Raw genomic sequence first — 18,262 nt, 5'->3', positions numbered from 1 at the left:
ACAGTACGATGACCTATTTACTTTTCAAATTGTGATTTGGATGGAATTGTCTCATTGGCATTCATATCACATCTTCTTATATCTATATACTTGAATTAAAGAAAATATCATATATCATATAATAGTTAATTTTAATTTATATAATTTCATGATATTTTTTTGTTCAGAGTACCGTGTTGGAGAGTGTCATTCCATTTCACTTTCACGATAGGTTTGAATGATCTACATTATAAGAATTGACGTATCTATAAAGTAACCAAAACGTATAGGTGTAGCTGACTTTTTTGTATATAATATTTTGTAAAAAGTATTAAACTTGGTCAAGATACTCATATTTCATTTTCATTTTTAACAACATTGGTTATTTACACATGTTGAGAAAAAAACGCTCAAACTGATGTTATCGACCGTCTTTAATTTGCAGTGGGGTAACATGTGTTGCCCCTTGTTGCAAGAATCATGTTTTATAGTATTTCATAAGAGTGTTTGTCTGTCAGTGCCGATATGCCGTTATTCGTGGTGTTTCGTGAATTATCCGAGATTGTTTGCTCATGTTGATAGCATGCACTCCTCAGTAATAGGTACGTGTTTGTTATTCTGCATTAAACATCTATCAGTCAGTATGATGTTAAACTACTTACACAGGAATTTCATCCTTCAAGACCGATGGTTAATTTATTGATTGTTATGATGTTGAACGTCCGACTTTCTTTGGCTATATGGTTATTATTAATTTTGGTTGAGGAAAACGAGACGACTTCAGCACACACCTTAGGCAGCAAACTAGCAATTCTGGTCAATTGAAATCATAATCGAGAGCACTTGCAGAAGAGGGGTTATAACTTACTACCCAAGTGTCGACAGGCCAGAGGCGACTAGGTCAGCTTCTTACACCACTCGGTTACCAGAGCGACGGTGCTTTAAAATTTTATCTCAAGAGGAGTTTGAAGTTCTATAACTTTTTAACGATTTCCGGTTTTTTAAGAATACCAATATAAAGGGTGCAATTTTGGCCGAAGGCCGGCCTCATCTCAGTTGTGGCTTATATAATTTCTTTAATATACAAAATATGAATGTTTTAAACACTGCTACTTATAGTAAAAGTTAATATACTTGATTAAAAATATAATTTACAAAATGTAACATAATTTGTTTTCAATTTATTGACTGTTATCATATTAAAATTACTAGTTTGTTCTCATAATATTCAAATCTTTATTTAATATCATCAAAACTATTTCATTGTAATAATAATGTTCAAAGGGAAGCAACTTCAGTCAGTAAAAGATATAACATATTATAAACAAACAAAAAATAACATCTAAAATACTGTCATCAAAGTCGTCAATATATATACATACATGCATCTATTTCCATGAGTGAGCTAATACTTCTGTGCTCAGCATGGCCTTTCTCAAAATTTGAATGCTATTTATAGATACATCGCAATCTAGAAAATGACCTCTATACGATTATCTACCGTACAATAATTAATAAAGCAAGTTGTTGTTGTTTTCATTCAGGTAAACTGTAATAGCGTGATAAAAATATAATAATATGGTATGACAGGTTATATTTTGTTTATGTTTCCACGAAAGTCAACGAAATAAAATGTTAGCAAAGCTACATTACCAACTCTACACTCGAAAAGTGGCGTGTTGTAGACTTGCAATTAATATGCACTGTAACACAACAAAAACTGCTACGGAAATACAATGTCTAACCACAGTATAAACAACATGGAAACGAAAACCAATCGTCGTTTTCTGTGATTTAATAACATCATTATCCAACAGCTTTTGCTATATTAACGTGCGTGCTCCAACCAAGACAAGTTTTTTAACCGACCCACCTTACTCCTCTTTCTCCTGAAAACTTGTCACAAAAACAACAGAAAGTGCAATGAGGAGCAAAAGAAAAGTTAGGGTTAAAAAGAGCCAGCTGGTGACTCGAAAGTCGAAGTAAATATAATGATTTCCCGCCCGGATTTAGAGGAAATAAAGAAACTATTAAAATCCATAACGGACATAACTTTCCGAACTTAATTTTTAGAGAAATTGGGTTGAATTGAGATGTGTAGTTTTATCGTTAAAAAACGTAAACTAGACTGAAGCGGTAAGCAACTACGGGTCCCTTATCAGTCCAAATGTGAGACAGGAACGACGAAAAAAGTGGGGTGTTGGTATTTTATTTGGGGGGGGGGGGGGGGGGGGGGGGGTCGTTTATCATAACAAGAAAAATACATTAATTTTTTTTCTCTCGAAAAATAGTTTTCTTCTATACCTTATTTCTCAAGATGTGTGGCTCTCCATGTATCCAAATATCAACGTCACTATACGATTTACTGTATTTGTTTTTGTTTTCCCTTTACCGATGAGTGTCCTTGATAAAAATGTAACTTTTACTTATATCGAATCACGGATTTTACAATGTTTTAGTGGGGGTATTTTATATTTGTCTTTCACCTTACTTTTAGTTATCTTTTCGTTTGTTTTTTCTTCATTCTAATCATTCTCTGTTCTTTTACAACTGACCTCTTTTCTTCACATGCGTTTGTTCTCAGTAATACATGCCATGTATCTAAAGTTAATAGAACTGGAAGGAGTGGAATAAGACCGAGAGACGAAAGTGGCAAAAATAATAAAAGTATTCAAGCCGTTCTGAACAGTGTATTATTTGTTTATTATAATTGATTTTTGAAATAAATAATATAATCTCGACAAGTTACTAACACTTGCACTTCGTTATTACGTTACTGTAATATGATAAACGAATTATAACATGCCAAAATGGACATAAAAATAATGTCCATTTACACGTAGTTGTTATAGGTATTTTGGACAGGTACAATTTTTTTTAGCCCACTTTTGTTTTCAATTTCATTTTTTTTCTCGCGTTTTTTCTGTATTAATACGAACATAAAATATACTACAGATAACTTTTATTTGCTATTTACTGTCAATTCCAAATTTACTATCCACATAAAACACCGATATATATATAATAATTTATGTTTGTGTACTATAATAGAAGAACGCTAAAATAATTGAAATTAATAACTAAGATTCATGTTACTATCCACAGCGGTCACTGATTTATTATGGGAGAGATCCGTTTGCGCCAAAAATGTGTCCTTTTGCGCCACAACTATTATTCTCCAATGCTACGTTTGCGCCACATGTTTTGAAATTACATGGTATCATTTGCGCCGAAAATAAAACATACGATTGCGCCAATTAGAAGAAAAATAACTTCCCTACTCCTTTATTCAGACTTGGAACCGGCAGTTTACACGGAAAATGTTTCCTTTTCTGAAACATATCTTCTTTTTACTGTCGCTGCATGGGTACTTCCAAATATAATGTATATAGTAGCTTGTATAACTTCACTTTATTGTCCAAAAACACAAACATTGAAGGATGAAATGCATAAAACAGTTCATAATAATTCATGATAATAATAATTTAAAGCCCATACGCATGGTAGGAACAAAGCACTGTGTCATCAACATATGTGGCTAAAACATAATCAGCAAAAGCTTCTATTTTCTTCTTTATGTATATCTTTATTAAATATTTAGCAAAGCAATAAGTTTTATTCTCTCTCTGTACATGGACTGTCTAATGCATGTTGAGTCATTTCTCTCCAGATGTTTATGTTCTTGGTGGAATATCTTTGAACATATGATACTTTTTAAGCCAAAAATAAGAATAGATATATAGTAATTATTGATATTTATATGATAGATATGTGTACAGGTAAATTGGCGCAAATGAGTTCCGAATATTGGCGCAATTGATACATTTAAAAAACAAAATTTGGCGCAAATGATACCCCTGAAAATAGTATTTGGCGCAAAAGAACTGCTGTCTTTATTATGTTTGTTTAATATAGAAAAACGCAAAAATAATAGAAATTAAAAAAAAAAATAACGGCTTTTGGAAAATAGGGGGGATTGCTAAACAAATTGTCCTGCCAAAAGAAGACCTACCTATGGTATATTTTTGACATACTAGATATTAACCAAGATTTTACTACAAAACATTTACTTTTTTATTCAATACATGTATCTTTTAACTTTATTTTTTAGGGTAAAGATTTGTCTCATATCATAGATAATTTTTAAGAACAAAATTCGTCCCACATCATTTTTAATTGACTTGAATTTTTTGGTTTTCTGCCGACAGTTGTCAGAGTTTCTCCACCAAATAAAAACTTACCGCTGATGAAGTCAAAGTAAGGTTAATTCTTGGCATTTTTGGCACAAAATACAACGCCTCAATGCAAATATGTTACTTTTTTTTTGTATATGTAAGACAAAGGACAAAACTGAACAAAGTAAATATATGCGGACGTCTAAAGGATATAATTGATGACTTTATAATAATTTTTTGTTTTCGAATTCAACGAACCAGAAAAAATGGCTTTATGATCATACATTCTCCTTTAATCTTCAAACTTCAAACATTTAATTTTTTTTAACTTTAATTATACATCAATTTATATTATTTTACCGAACATCAAAATGTTTACATTCTTTTGCTAATGAGAACAAATTACTTGAACACCTAAAAGAACGGATACAAGATAAGTAGACACCTACGCATGTCCCGTTTTGTGTTAAACACATATTTCTAACAAAAAAACTACATGGCTGACGTGTTTGACATATATGTTGTTACAGTTTGTTGGGTTTGTTTGGTCTATTTTCGTTGAAACAGTAGAATATATGATGCTTAGTATGCATTTCAAAAAATTTTGAAAGTACTGTATCATAAAATACAAAATTCTTTTGGAAAAAGTGTTTTTTAAAAAGTAATCATATTTCTGAAAAGATTTCAAATTCACGTGTTTCGAAAAAAATCAAACCGATTGATAATTGCTTCATATCTTCAGCTGGATTGTAATAATCTGGAACACATTTGAACATTTTAAAAGTTTTCCCTCATTGATCTTGATTGTTGCTCAATTGAGGACTTTCTCTTTTAATTGACATTTTATCTTGTTTCTTCAAATTTATGATTACTGGGGCTAACGGTTATTATTCAATAGCTGAGTTGAATTGTTATAGTGGCTACTGGGATTGACTGACATAATTACTTGGTGATTGTTGAAGCTGGCTGGCATGGTCTTGGTGAATACAGGGACTGAGTGACATGATTACGTTGGTGATTACTTCAGCTGATTTGATTTAACTTGGTGATTACCACAGTTGACTAACATCGCTACCTAGGACATAACTTTATCTGAATGGCAAGGTTATTGTTATAACTTGGTCTGAGTGACATGATTACCTTAGTGGTATCCGCGTAACTGATTGTCGTTGTATCGGTAATTACTAGGAATTAGTGACATGATAACCTTAGCTGATTGGCATTGTGTTGGGGACTACTTTAGATGAGTGACATGATTACCATGGTGATTACTAGGACTGACTGACACGAATACCTTGGTGATTACTGTAGCTGACTGCAGTTATTTTGATAATTACAGGGGCTGAATGACATCATGACCTTGATTATTACTGTAGCTAATGGGAACTGTCTTTGTGATTTCTGAGCTGACTGACATTGTGACCTTTGGGATTACTTTGGCTAATTTGAATTGTCTTGATGATTACTAGGGATAAATAACATTATAAACTTAGTAATAAAATTAGCTAAATAACATCGTCATTGTGGCATACTAAGTGGCATGATTACCTTGTTGATTACTTTAGCTGCTTGGAATTTTCTTGAAAACATCTTGAGCTGAATGACATGATAATCTTGGTGATTACCTGAACTGACTGACACAAATACCTTGGTGATTACTGTTACTGGCTTCAATTGTGTTTTATGACTACTAGGGGTAAGTGACATTATTACCTTGGTGATTACATATCTTAGATTATTGGAATTGTATTGGTGATTACTCAGGCTGACTGATACTGTGACCTTGGTGATCTGACTAATATTGTGATCTTGGTGATTACTTTAGCTGATTTGAATTATTTTGTTGATTACTATGGATAACTAACATGATTACTTTGGTGATAACTTTTAAATTAGCTAGTTGGAATTGCATTGATGATCACTGGGACAGACTCATATGGTTACACGTCAGGTTTATACTGTAGCTGAATGACCTTGACTTGGTGATTATTGGGGATTACTGCCAGGATGACCCCGATAATTACTACGGCTAAGTGATATTTTTTCACATGCAAAACAAATCTTGTTTTAACAAAACATCGTTTTTGAATTTCTGTTATCATGTAAACTTATATCTCAGTACCCAGAATCCAATAAGAGCCTATTCAATTTCCGTTTTTTTTTGTACAGGAATGTGTATCGTCTAGTTGTTACGTTAGATGTAACGACTGTTTTTTGGGTTGTTTTTCTTAAAATGATGCATACGTTTTTATTTGTCATGCCGGGCCCAACTTTACCTTAAACTTGATCAGATGCATGTCAAATAAAAAAAAAAACAGGATATAAGCTTCGTTATATACTAGCTCTTTTATCAGATGTTCGATTTGTAACATTCTTTTCTTAGGGTCCGTAGTTTCTTAAAAGTATTTATTTAAATTATGTCCTTCAGCGCAAATGCTTAGATGTCGATTTTCAAGAATGTTTTACTAATAACAAAGTTACATTACTTTTAGAATAACATATTAAGTCTCACGAAATTTAAACACACTATCGGTTTACTCCACGATCTTCAAGATGCATGTACTACATTCTTCACTTCCAGAGTACCATCTAAATAAAAGATCGGAAGTGTATAACATTATTAAGGGTTATAGTCGGGAAACGTAAGATCTTGGTTCCTGGTATGACCTGCACGAGGCAGATTGTCACATGGCACGAGTGCACTGTGACCTCATGATTGACAACTAATTTATTAACATGTGATTGGCTGAATTCTCAGCGAAAATCTTCAGAAATTTTGTAGTATTTAAAAAAGACACAACAAAAAGGCTAACGCCATTTTAAAATATTATTTTAAAACATTAGTTTATCTTTATAGCGATTACAATTAAACACTAAGAGGTCCATGTTCCTGGTGCTATAAATAATTAACAAACTATTCTACACATGTACTTTGAAAGACAAATAGTGAGACTAAATTAATCTATTGAATTATATGGCAAATAAGTTCCCTTTGTCTATAATAATGAATATGCTTCTTATTGTTGCTTCATAAAACATATTTGAATGCTTTAAAATGATTGAACATGTGCATATTGAACTTTTAATTATTATTTCAAGTGTGGACACGAGAGAATGTCTTCCCTAACAATTTGCAATTTTAATAAAAAAAAATCCCATTAAGTTATTTTATGACATGGTCGCCAAGGAAGTATGTGGTTGTTAAACGAGTTCATACTTCAAAGTTTGAGCAAAATTGTGTTTATTCCTGAGATACTTACTGTTAACTGAAATGACTAGAGGGTCTGTGTGGGGTTCGCATAATAGAAAATGATGGCCCCCAAATGCAGATAAGGTCCAAAATATAAAGTATAGAGAATAATAGGACAAAAAAATCAAAATCAGAGACCATTTTTTTGCGGGGAGGGGGCAAGGTGTGTGCTTAAACATAAGAAAAGAGAACATTGGACAAATATAAGGAATAGACGAAATGGCCTTAAAAAACTTAAAGAAATGATGGACATCAATCCAGACCCTCTAACATAGGCATTACTGAGAAATATAGAATTCACCACAAGAATAAGTGCATGCGGGAAGTTATTGCATTCAAGAGTAAGATTTCCCGAGCAAATATCACTGAGATAAATAAAGCAACAACGGAGTAAGAAAACAATTTACCTACGTCTCAATTTACCAACTCGTATGTCCCAGAGAGCACAAACACTAAATAAATAAAAACAATATATTTTACAATTAAACTCAAAAACTATGTAAATGACCAACAACCTAAGTAAAAATATTAAAACCAACATTAGTCTCCACCCACTTCAGTACGTTTAGTGACAGTTTTAGCCCCACTCATTCTATATCCTGTATAATTCGGTGGCATTTCGTCTTCTGCGCATGTTCCTGTAACGCACGTGCTCGTAGCAGCATCAAACTTCCCACCGTCAACACAACGTTTGAAAGAGAACGTTCCCATGCCGCATTGTGCGTACAAGGAACATGTTCCATGACATTTGATGGCAATCCCATGTTGGCAAGGTTTGCAAGGTACACCAATGATACATCCATATCCAACATCACACGCTAAAATTAATCAAATAAGATTGCAATATATATATTTAAGTTTTGCTAAAGATCAATGATACACGACCATAAATTAGCACTTTTGGTAACATAATCCTTGTTAATCTTATATCTATAATGTGAGAGTTATTTCCTTTGAGTGTTTTCATTATGCCATAACTCTTGGCAGAAAAATGCAATGTATTTAAATTCAAAACTGTTTTTATAGCTAAGTATATAACTAGGTTACCTACTATATATAGTTATATACTAGTTATACCTCGCATGTCTTCAGATTTTCTAAGTTAATTTGTATTGCTTACTTCGGATTAAGGAAGTACACTGACGTATGAATACGTTGCCTAAACACTAAAAGAACAAATCGTGCAGAAACAGACTACTATAAAGATTGGAGTAGAATAATTTGTCTTTATCATTTTTTTTTCTTCATTACAATCATTATTGTTGTTATTTGAAGTGGTGTTGTTGATGCTGCTATCATCATTTAGTATTTTACACAAACATTCGGGTCTTTTTATTTTCAAATAAATGATCAATAAATAACTTTGATAACTTCCGTTCAATAAAAACTTACCAACATTACTAGCAATGATAACGGCGGTTGCTTCACGAGTTGGAACCATGGGAACCATACCTCCAACTGTATTTGGTGGAACAGTAGGTAAGAAATGCATAAATCCTCGATTGTTGGGTTGAGGTTGTGGTTGCATTTGCATAGGGGGTGCTTGTATTGGCATATTACCCGGCAATGGCCATTCTTGACCATAATCACAATAGAATGAAACAAAAACTTGATCTTCTACTAATTTTGGACAATTTCCAGTCGCCATATTCCATGTTGTTAGTACAGCATCACCATAGTTTTTACTATATAACTTCGGATAATTTGAAGAAACTCGTAATGCTCCGGAGCATGGATGAGACTCACCAGTTGGTGATGTCGGATTACGACAGTAAGGAGTACATATTCTTCCGCAAGAATCAAAAGCCGACAACAATACATCAGTAACACCTAACTCTGGACTTTTGACAGCTATGAATGTTGTTGAAAGAGACAAAGCCATTCGATTATCAACAATTGCAAATTCTTTATAAGTCCCAAGATAATTCAATCCATTTGACTGTACATAAACCATACCAGCACCGGTAGTTGAAGATTTACAACTGGAGTACGTTGCCAGTTGAATTGTTTTCAGTCTTTGGTGAAGATTGGTGTAACCCATTGAAGAGTATATATCGTTTGTAATAGATAAAGCGCCATTGATGATTGGATAAGAATTATAATTGTAGTTTGGTGGACGTTTGTATATGATCTTTACCGGTAAATATACCCATTGGTTCACGTCGCTTAGGCCGTTGATATTAAATGAGTTTTGATAACGTTGATTGACAGGAATAGCCGGACATGTCGTTTCCTGTTGCATTCTACTGAATCCTCTAAGGGGATTTGGAGCCATTAACTGTTCGATCATCCGTCTATTAGACGTTACAAAGTTCTGGATATTCTGTTGTACCGCACCGACTTGGTTTTGTTGGGTTCTCATTGGGTTCATCATTTGTCGACCAGATGCTGATAAAATAGATGAGGGTGACTGAGGTTGTTGTTGCATCATTTGCTGCATTGTTCCTGGACTGGACTGTCCCATCATATTTACTGAACTCTTAAAACTTCTTTGGAACATTGCACCTGAGTTAAAATTATTCGCATTGTGTATTGACTCCCATGGATTTTTGGAGAATACTGGTGTTTGTCGTTTCCACCTTCGCTGCTGAGTATTACGTCTGTTTTGCATCATTGTTTGCTGTTGTCGAATATTGGAGGAACTCATTCCAAGATCGGATCGGTCTACAGATACACAATATGAGCTTGTAAAATTTGCAGCACATTTGAGGAACGGAGAACCACAAGATGGGTTTTCAAATGTACATGTCGGGGATGGCATGTATTCATACATACCACTAATTAAATAATCACTATAACTGTCAATATTTTGAAGATTACCAAACCCGAGAGGTGCACTTGCTGAATGTAATGTATGATTTACAATGGAAGGATAATCGAGATCTGGGTTAATACCGCGCATTCGTTGTTGTCTTCTAAATTGTTCCCACAAGTAGTCAACAAAAGCATGATGAAGGTAAAACACCGGATCATGGGCTGCTGTACTTAACTCACCTAACTGTCCGTCTACCCAATTATGGACTTCTCCATGCTGTACTTCAATGTTATATTCTGGTAATCCAAGTGGTTCCGTAATTTCTGCAACGTATGTTCTACTCATAATGTTTGCAATATTTGTTTTACTGAAAAGTTCACCGAAGTGCCCCATATTTCTAATTAACGGTCCAACTGCAGTATTCCAGTCCGCAAATGGACCGACAGTCACAATACCATCGCCATTACCAAAAAAGTGTTCACTCCATAAGCATGACTGTCTTGGATTCGCCATTGGTTCGTCAAGGGAGGAATCCCAATACGGTATTGACACATCAGGAACTTTCTCTCTTAAAGCATTCTCAAACCTGTCAGTAGAAAAAAAAAAGATTTAAAACAAATAAATAAATAACATATATAGTTGTATTTATCCACATAAAAAAACGACCGCTCACAATCAGTTGCAAAATATAATTTACATTGGTTCCTCCTTTAAACTTTTTTATACTATTTGGTTTTTTTTTTATATAACACGCCCACTGTTCTAATATCAAATATATAATGTTGCCACATGTTTGCTTTTTAACCAATGATACCTCCAGAAGTGTATATGAGGTGAGATACAATGCTAACTTATAAGCTCGATTTTTTTTGCATGTAAGTTAGTCTTTTTTATATCAAAATTACACCTTAACAATGTAAAGGTACACACTTACATAAGCAGAAAATACCGATGCCATCCGAGGAAATTTGGACCACCATGAGCTGAGTCAACAGCAAGTCCCTCGTGTAATGCTGCTAGTGCACTATATTTGTTTGGTTGAACACTCTGAAAGAAGAAAAGTTACAACAATCTAAAAACAATATGTCCAATTCATTCTTTGGATTACCACTGAGTACGATATCAGTCTGGCATTCTGCATGACAAGCATAATTGTGTTCCTCTTATCTACTAGAGTGTCTAGGTTTATGAACCTAATGTGTTTCCCTAGATTGAAATTCAAAATATTTTCAATTTTCTTTAAAAAGAAGGGAAAAAAAATAGATTAAAAAATCTTGAATCCGTTATTTATTTTTTCCGCGGCAAAACAGGTAAAAGGTTGTTTGAAAAAAAAGGCATATAATCATTTTAATTTATTCAAAGTATTATAGTTATATCGATGAAATCCTTGCATTTCATATGAACTGATTAAGAATTTTCATTATATCAAAATTTACTTATAGCTTTTTTTTAAATCTACACCATCAGTTTTAGATCAAAAATTTAGCTAGCATTACATTTAAACGCAGTGAAGACCCCAAATCCAAGGTTATATGTCTGAGTTAGAGGAACCTTTGTGATTCTAATAATTCAACACTTTTTAAGCGGAAAGTTAGAATTTGAAGAGATGATAAGAAAACATATGTTGTTTCGGTTATCAATGTAATGAGTTAATCAAAAACAAAAATTTTTTTATTAGTTCATTTATATGATTTTGAGTTTATTATGACGTCTAATTTCACTGAACTACTACACATTTTTGTTAAGGGGCCAGCGTAAGTCCGACTGCGGGTGCCGGATTTTTTTGCTGTATTGAAGACCCATTGGTGGCCTTTTGCTAATTTTTTTTAACTGTTTGGTTGAGGTTGTTGTCTCTTTGATACATTTTCTATTTTCATTCTCAATTTTAATCTACTTACTGTATCAGCTTTTAGTAATTGAATTGCTCGAAAGAAGTCGTCTCTCTCCCTGTTGGTCATCATACGGATCTCCTTTCTTATCCGATATCCCCGAGACATCCGGGCACTCCTTTTCTTTACAGTAAAACCTTTATTGATAACAGGCAACAAAGAATGGTACCAAATCCTGGCCTCGTGGGTCATGTTAAACATTAACCATCCTTTAACTCCCGACTCTCGCCACACAAATAAATGTGTACACATCCAATGAATTGATTGGCCTACTGTCTTTGCAGCACTTGTTTTAGATGCATAATGTTGAAAACACTCCAGTAGATTAGGTGGGACCGAAATCTCTTGAATCATGGCGGTGGCGCTAATCACCAGGGACAACGCTAAAACAATTCTGATTATCATCTGCAACAGTGAAGATATATTATATTTTTCATTAAGAACAGAAGCATTGTCAATTTTCTCTAAAAAAATAATCACACACAACTCCTAAAGTTGGAGACTGCTATAGTGAAATTTGAATTTTACAAAGTCTAAATAATTAAACTTATAATATCCCCCCCCCCCCAACATTTATATAGATATAGTTAAAATGGTATGCATACATTGCTGCTAAAGAATTTTCGGTACAATATTGCAAATTTTTACATGGTACTGTAAAATTTTAGTCGAGGGACAACCATAAACAAATTGAACCAATGTGCTGTAACTGCATGACAGATAAAAGGTGAAGAATTCTCTCCTTGTTCAATGTTGGATTAACATTCTCAATCAACTGAAATCTTTCAAAATTACTCTGCTTTTTGGGGGTTTTCTTTGTTTTTTTTTTTTGTTGTTTTTTTTTTTAAATGTAAAGGCATTTATAATTCGTTTTAAAAAATCAATGCATTATGACAAAAAACAAACATTGTATACGAGAATATAATAGAATAGGACTCAATTAATTGTAGCAGAAGTAGACTCCTGATTGTAGTAAAGATTGAAAGATTTTTAAAGGCAGCTAGTATGAAATAATTTGGCACTTCCTCCTAAACGTATTCAACGAGAGATCAGAAAAAACATAGATGTACCGATTTCATTCTTGTGAAAGATGAAAAGATGATTTGACCTCGAATTATGACTTTGGAATATCTTCTTCCATTTTGTGACTTTCAGAGAACTTCACCTTTGCCACAACTATAAGAGTTACTTTGACGTTTTTTTTTTTGTATTTGGAATGACGGTATATGATATGTTAAAGTATACATTTTGATTTATTATTTGTTAATATAGTTATAAGCTTTTTAATGAAGAGATGCATTGCAGCAAAAATAAGCACAATAAGATAACGCTCAACATGCTTTGAATCATTTTGACTGCGAATATATTTATAAGTTTTATCTTCGAAATATATTTACTTTTATCTGCATGTTTCATGTTTTGCAAACAATCAAAATTAAAAAAAAAATCAATTTAGAAATACAATTACTGACCTTTTTGACAAAAAAATCCAGTAGCTCACTGTTTGTTGTGTATAAAATTAAATAATATCAGATATAAAAGATGCTAAATGTATGCCATGTCCGACTCTGATCATGTGAGTGGAAATTGACGAATTTGTCATTCATCTTAATTCGGAAAATTGTCAAAAACTATTAAAATCAACACTCGTTAAAATAATTTAACAAACATTTTATTGAATGTTCTTTTGAAGAGGAGTTGTGTTTGACATGTCTTAATTTCCTGTAATACGCGGTAAAACAAGCTCCAAGGTCATTTATAGCTATAATCGTGAGACCTAACCACGTAAAAAATGGTCCATCTTTGAGGTTTTATTATGATTTTTGTATATATGGATATATAAATTTATCTTTATAGTTCCGTGTTGTGTAAGCACATAAAAAACGAATAAACAAACTTAGTAACATATTCCGAATGAGTTTGAAATCTTTAGTTCATTGCTTTACAAAAGTATCCACTAGGATCTTGAAAATAAAAACGTCAGGATAGATACAAAGAGTGTTGCTGAATAAATAACTCTTGACCTAGATCTGTAAACTTTTCAGTGTAAAAACAGAAATGGTGTAGCTTTTAATATCATCATGTTACCTAAGTTAACATATTGCTAGTGGAGGTAAAACCACACTTTACTTTGAAGAATGAAAGAGAGGCGAAAGATTCCAAAGCGATCTTCAAACTCTCGTTAATCGAAATAAACTTACAATGACACGGCAAAAATCGAAAGAAAAAAAAAAAACACACAAAAAGACCATCATTAGTACATAAAACACTACACACGAAACTAAAACTGACGGCCTGGAATGAAAAAAAAATTGAACTGCGTTCTGTCAGTTTTTACAAACAGTTGGTTTATGAAGCGTAAAAATCAATTTCTGAATTCAATCAGTGAGTTCATGTGGCACTTTCAGATGACTGAACTACTCAACTTAAATATTTTATCCGATAATACGGTATTTCCAACTGTTGTGTTTTCTCTTTGCTTAATCCGAGGTATCATGGAATGATTTGAATGATTTTTTTCGGACAATCCTACAAAAAACACTCAAATACTGCCTTAACCTAGGGGGAAACGAAATTATTCCTTAAATTAGAATCCTTATCAGCTACAACTGATCATAACCCTTTTTATTTCCATTTTGTTTTTCATAAATTATTTCTCGGTTTTGGGGGAGAGGGTATTTTTCGAGATTGCGAAGTACAAAATAATAACTATTATTTATGTTACAAGACAGATTTCCGATGAAATTGAATTAAATGGATGTAAAAATATTTGACCCTATGGTAGAATAACAAAAAAATATGACAAAAGCATGTCGTAAGTTATATGCCATGAAATATAAAATGTTTTTTTTATTTTTTATATAAAGGTAAGTACGTGTACAAAAATTAAATTTATCTGTTCATCTCTTACGACGCATTTATTAACCGTCACAAGGGCGCGGGGACCTTCTAGGAATCTTACTTAAGAATTATGTGTGCTCTTTATCCAATGAATCTGGTGCAAAACTTGGACAAGAACATGTTAGTGTGATATGAATAAGAACATAGCTTTGTACTAGACCGAAAGTCTACGGTCGGACCTATTAACTTTCTTGATCACAAGATAACAGTTCTAATGAAGAAATGTCATCCTACCCCAGGGCGGATCCAGCCATTTTCAAACCGGGGGAAACCCAAGATAAAAGGGGTGGTTCCAAAGTCTATGTCCCTATTCAAATGCATTGATTGTCCAAAAAAAGGGGGGTCCAACTCCCCGAACCCACCCTCCTGATCCGCCACTGCTACCCAGACACATTATTTGAACTCCGAGCCAACAAGTTTTTGGTATTACTTCTTATATTAATGTCACTTGCTTAGCGGAAAAGCAGAAAATATCATATTTTTATATTTGTTTTGTATATATGATAACAAAGGTATTTACCGCAATATTGTACTTTTATTTTTTCGAATTTGCATTTTTTTAAAGTATATACTAGTATCTAATTTGAATATAATACGAATGTGTGTTTGTTTGTAAATATTTGTCATTTTTATGTCATGTATGTCTCGGTAACAATCCATTATTTGAATTTTACACCAATAAATCAATTGTTTTTATTTATTTGAATATTCTAAATATCATGTACAAAATAAAACCGGCGCAAATAAAGAAAAACATCTCGAGGTAAAATTTTATATCTGAAAGAAATCACGGTTTGTTTTTAATGTATATGCAGTTGTCCTGAATGTGTTTGGGTCTGTTTAGAGAACGTTCTAAGTTCACGACATTGACCTTTGCAGCTCGAATCGATCGCGACGTTGACCATAAGTTGGAATAAACAAGGATTTGTATAGTAAACCCCTGCTTGCCTTAAAGAACAATTACTATATAAGCAGTAGTCCTATAACATATGACCTCGGGGGCATTATTTACTATTTCTATTTACTGTTTACTGATATTTTTTTTATTATCAATGTGCCACGCATTAGACAAAAAATATAAAAATGAAAATATCAGCATGAAAACGTTAAATAGTGAATATGTAATGCGAAGGCATATATTATAGGACTATATAAGCTCGGAAGCCAGCAACCCGAAATAATAAATAACTTTAATTTTGACATTGTCGCGGGGGCATAAAAAATGTAGTTTAATGATTTGTTACAGTAATATCAAAATACATGCAAATTCATCTGCAATACCTAATTTGTGAAATTAAGTACATGCAAAAGTACAAAGTAACTGAACAAGCTAAAGTCATCCTCTTAGGGCTAATTTTGACTACTGACTGACAAGTTGTTTAACTAATTTGACAGTTTAAACAATACATGTTTTTGTAATGTTTACTTAAACCATATGTGTACATGTATCAATGCATATTCTTTATGCTTTTTCATTCCTCTGACAATAAAAGGTTATAGGTTGAATTCTTAGAAACCAATTAACAAACTACAAAATGTATTTATCATTGTGACTGTTTGAAGATGTGCACCTCTTCAGTGGTGGTCTCTTATTATGAGAACTGGATGTTGATGGCAGAGCTTTGATCTTTTTTGCTTAATTTATAACAACTTTTATAGAATTTGGATGATTAAGGTGGTTTTGGGGGGTGTCTTAATTTTTAAATCTATAATTTTTTTTAATAATTTGTCAAAATATAATTTTTATCATGCTTTTTTCCAAAATATAATAAAAAGTATCGGTCATTGTTTTTTTTACATGCTACAAGTTGTACAAAATTGTCAGATTTGTATAGATTATACAAGGGAAATCCAATTGTGTGTGATAAAAGAAAACTGCACCATAGAGTTAAAAATATAGATGTAAATATGATTTAACACATAATTTTCCATATGAAAAGTCCTACACATGAATAACATATTACTCTAAAAATTTGAAATTTTAATTAAGATCTAGAAAATTTGTTATCTTCTTCTTAGAAATCAAAGATCAGAGGCGTAGCCAGGGTTGAAATGATGTGGATGTTTCGCCAAGCGGAGCGAGAGAAATTTTTTTTTGGACCTTCCTTTTTATGCAGAAAATTATTTTTTATTTTAGCACATGTACTCCTCCAGAATCCGACACTTGTTAAATTTTTGTTTAAATTCAAAATACCCACCAATTCATTTATTTATATTTCCAACCGAATTTTATTGTTTCATCGAAACTATGGGCCATCATCCAATTCATAAATATTTGATGTAAAAGTTTCCCACCCAATCTTATATTTGACATATCAAAAACGGACCCCATTAAGGACGACATCAAAAGTTCAATGTAGGATAAAAAACTTAATTCACACAGTTTTTTCACTGACTCCCCCCCCCTCTTAAAAATTTTGTCTCGATTTTTTTTAGTTGTAATCTCTGTCCTGCCTTTTAATTTTCCACTCTTTTCGGTACTGCCTTTTTTTACATAAATTGTCATCCTGCCTTGCTTTTTGCCAAGTTGCCCCTCCCCTCAAATCAAATGGAAGCTCCTTAAACCAATTTCGATCTGAAATAGTAATTTTTATCTGAACTGATCTTGTAAGACTGAACAATAAATCAAAAAGTATTTTTCAGTCTTTCAGTCAAAGTTTAGGTTTGTAGTAGATTCAGTACTGTACAGACAATGCCCTTGCAGTCAACTAAGATCATCTTAGTCTATTCAGCAGTTAGTATATAACTGCACACCTTTTGTATCATACTGATTTGTTTGAAATGCTAAAGATAAGCACTGAATATAATGAATTTACAGCAGTGGATTAGTTTTAAAATTCAATGAATGACTGAACTTGACTTAAAGATTTGCTATTCAGACTTTTATAGAAGATGATGTTCTGTTAAAATTCCTTACTAGTGTTATCATTAATAACTTGTCTTCATGGATCAAGCCGTCAAGATCTAGACATATCATAATTAGTTGAGTACCAATTTTCGAAGAGTTCATGGGGATAGGTGAACCACAAATTTATGCGTTTGATGAAGTACCAATTCCCTATAGACTTGTGTGCAAACTTTGACAAAACCATAAAATTAAGTATCCTAGAAAAGACTCACTCAATCCAATAAAAACCCGGACAAAAATAAATGAATCCATGCTGTTCCCTATGTCTTTCATATAGTGATGCTTGACTGTTACCATCAATATATACCCCAGATGACTTTTATCTATAAAGCTAGTATTCTATATTTGTGTTGGTTCTTTGAGAAATTTTAAACAACTGTTTTCCAGATGTAGTTTCTAATTCTT

General features: G+C 32.8%; 1 protein-coding gene across 1 annotated transcript; it reads right to left on the bottom strand.

Annotated features, from left to right (window-relative positions):
• Positions 1–7,861: 7,861 nt before the first annotated feature.
• Positions 7,862–12,475, bottom strand: LOC143080038 (uncharacterized). The gene is made up of 4 exons (XM_076255683.1): positions 12,058–12,475; positions 11,094–11,206; positions 8,797–10,745; positions 7,862–8,222 (listed from the first exon to the last, which is right to left on the bottom strand). Exons 1-4 carry the CDS (start codon positions 12,451–12,453, stop codon positions 7,945–7,947), a joined length of 2,736 nt encoding a protein of 911 aa, XP_076111798.1. The 5' UTR covers positions 12,454–12,475; the 3' UTR covers positions 7,862–7,944.
• Between the last annotated feature and the right edge of the window lie 5,787 nt (positions 12,476–18,262).

The sequence above is a fragment of the Mytilus galloprovincialis genome, chromosome 6 (assembly GCF_965363235.1).
Source record: "Mytilus galloprovincialis chromosome 6, xbMytGall1.hap1.1, whole genome shotgun sequence".
NCBI lineage: Eukaryota > Metazoa > Mollusca > Bivalvia > Mytilida > Mytilidae > Mytilus > Mytilus galloprovincialis.
The sequence above is the reverse complement of the archived record's forward strand: the minus strand, read 5'-3'. Positions and strand labels throughout refer to the sequence as shown.

Coding starts and splice junctions, on each gene's coding strand:
- LOC143080038 (XM_076255683.1), bottom strand. CDS start 12,453: ATGATAATCAGAATTGTTTTAGCGTTGTCCCTGGTGATTAGCGCCACC. Junction 10,746..11,093: donor CATCGGTATTTTCTGCTTAT/GTAAGTGTGTAC, acceptor TTCTACTGACAG/GTTTGAGAATGCTTTAAGAG. Junction 8,223..8,796: donor TATCATTGCTAGTAATGTTG/GTAAGTTTTTAT, acceptor GATTAATTTTAG/CGTGTGATGTTGGATATGGA.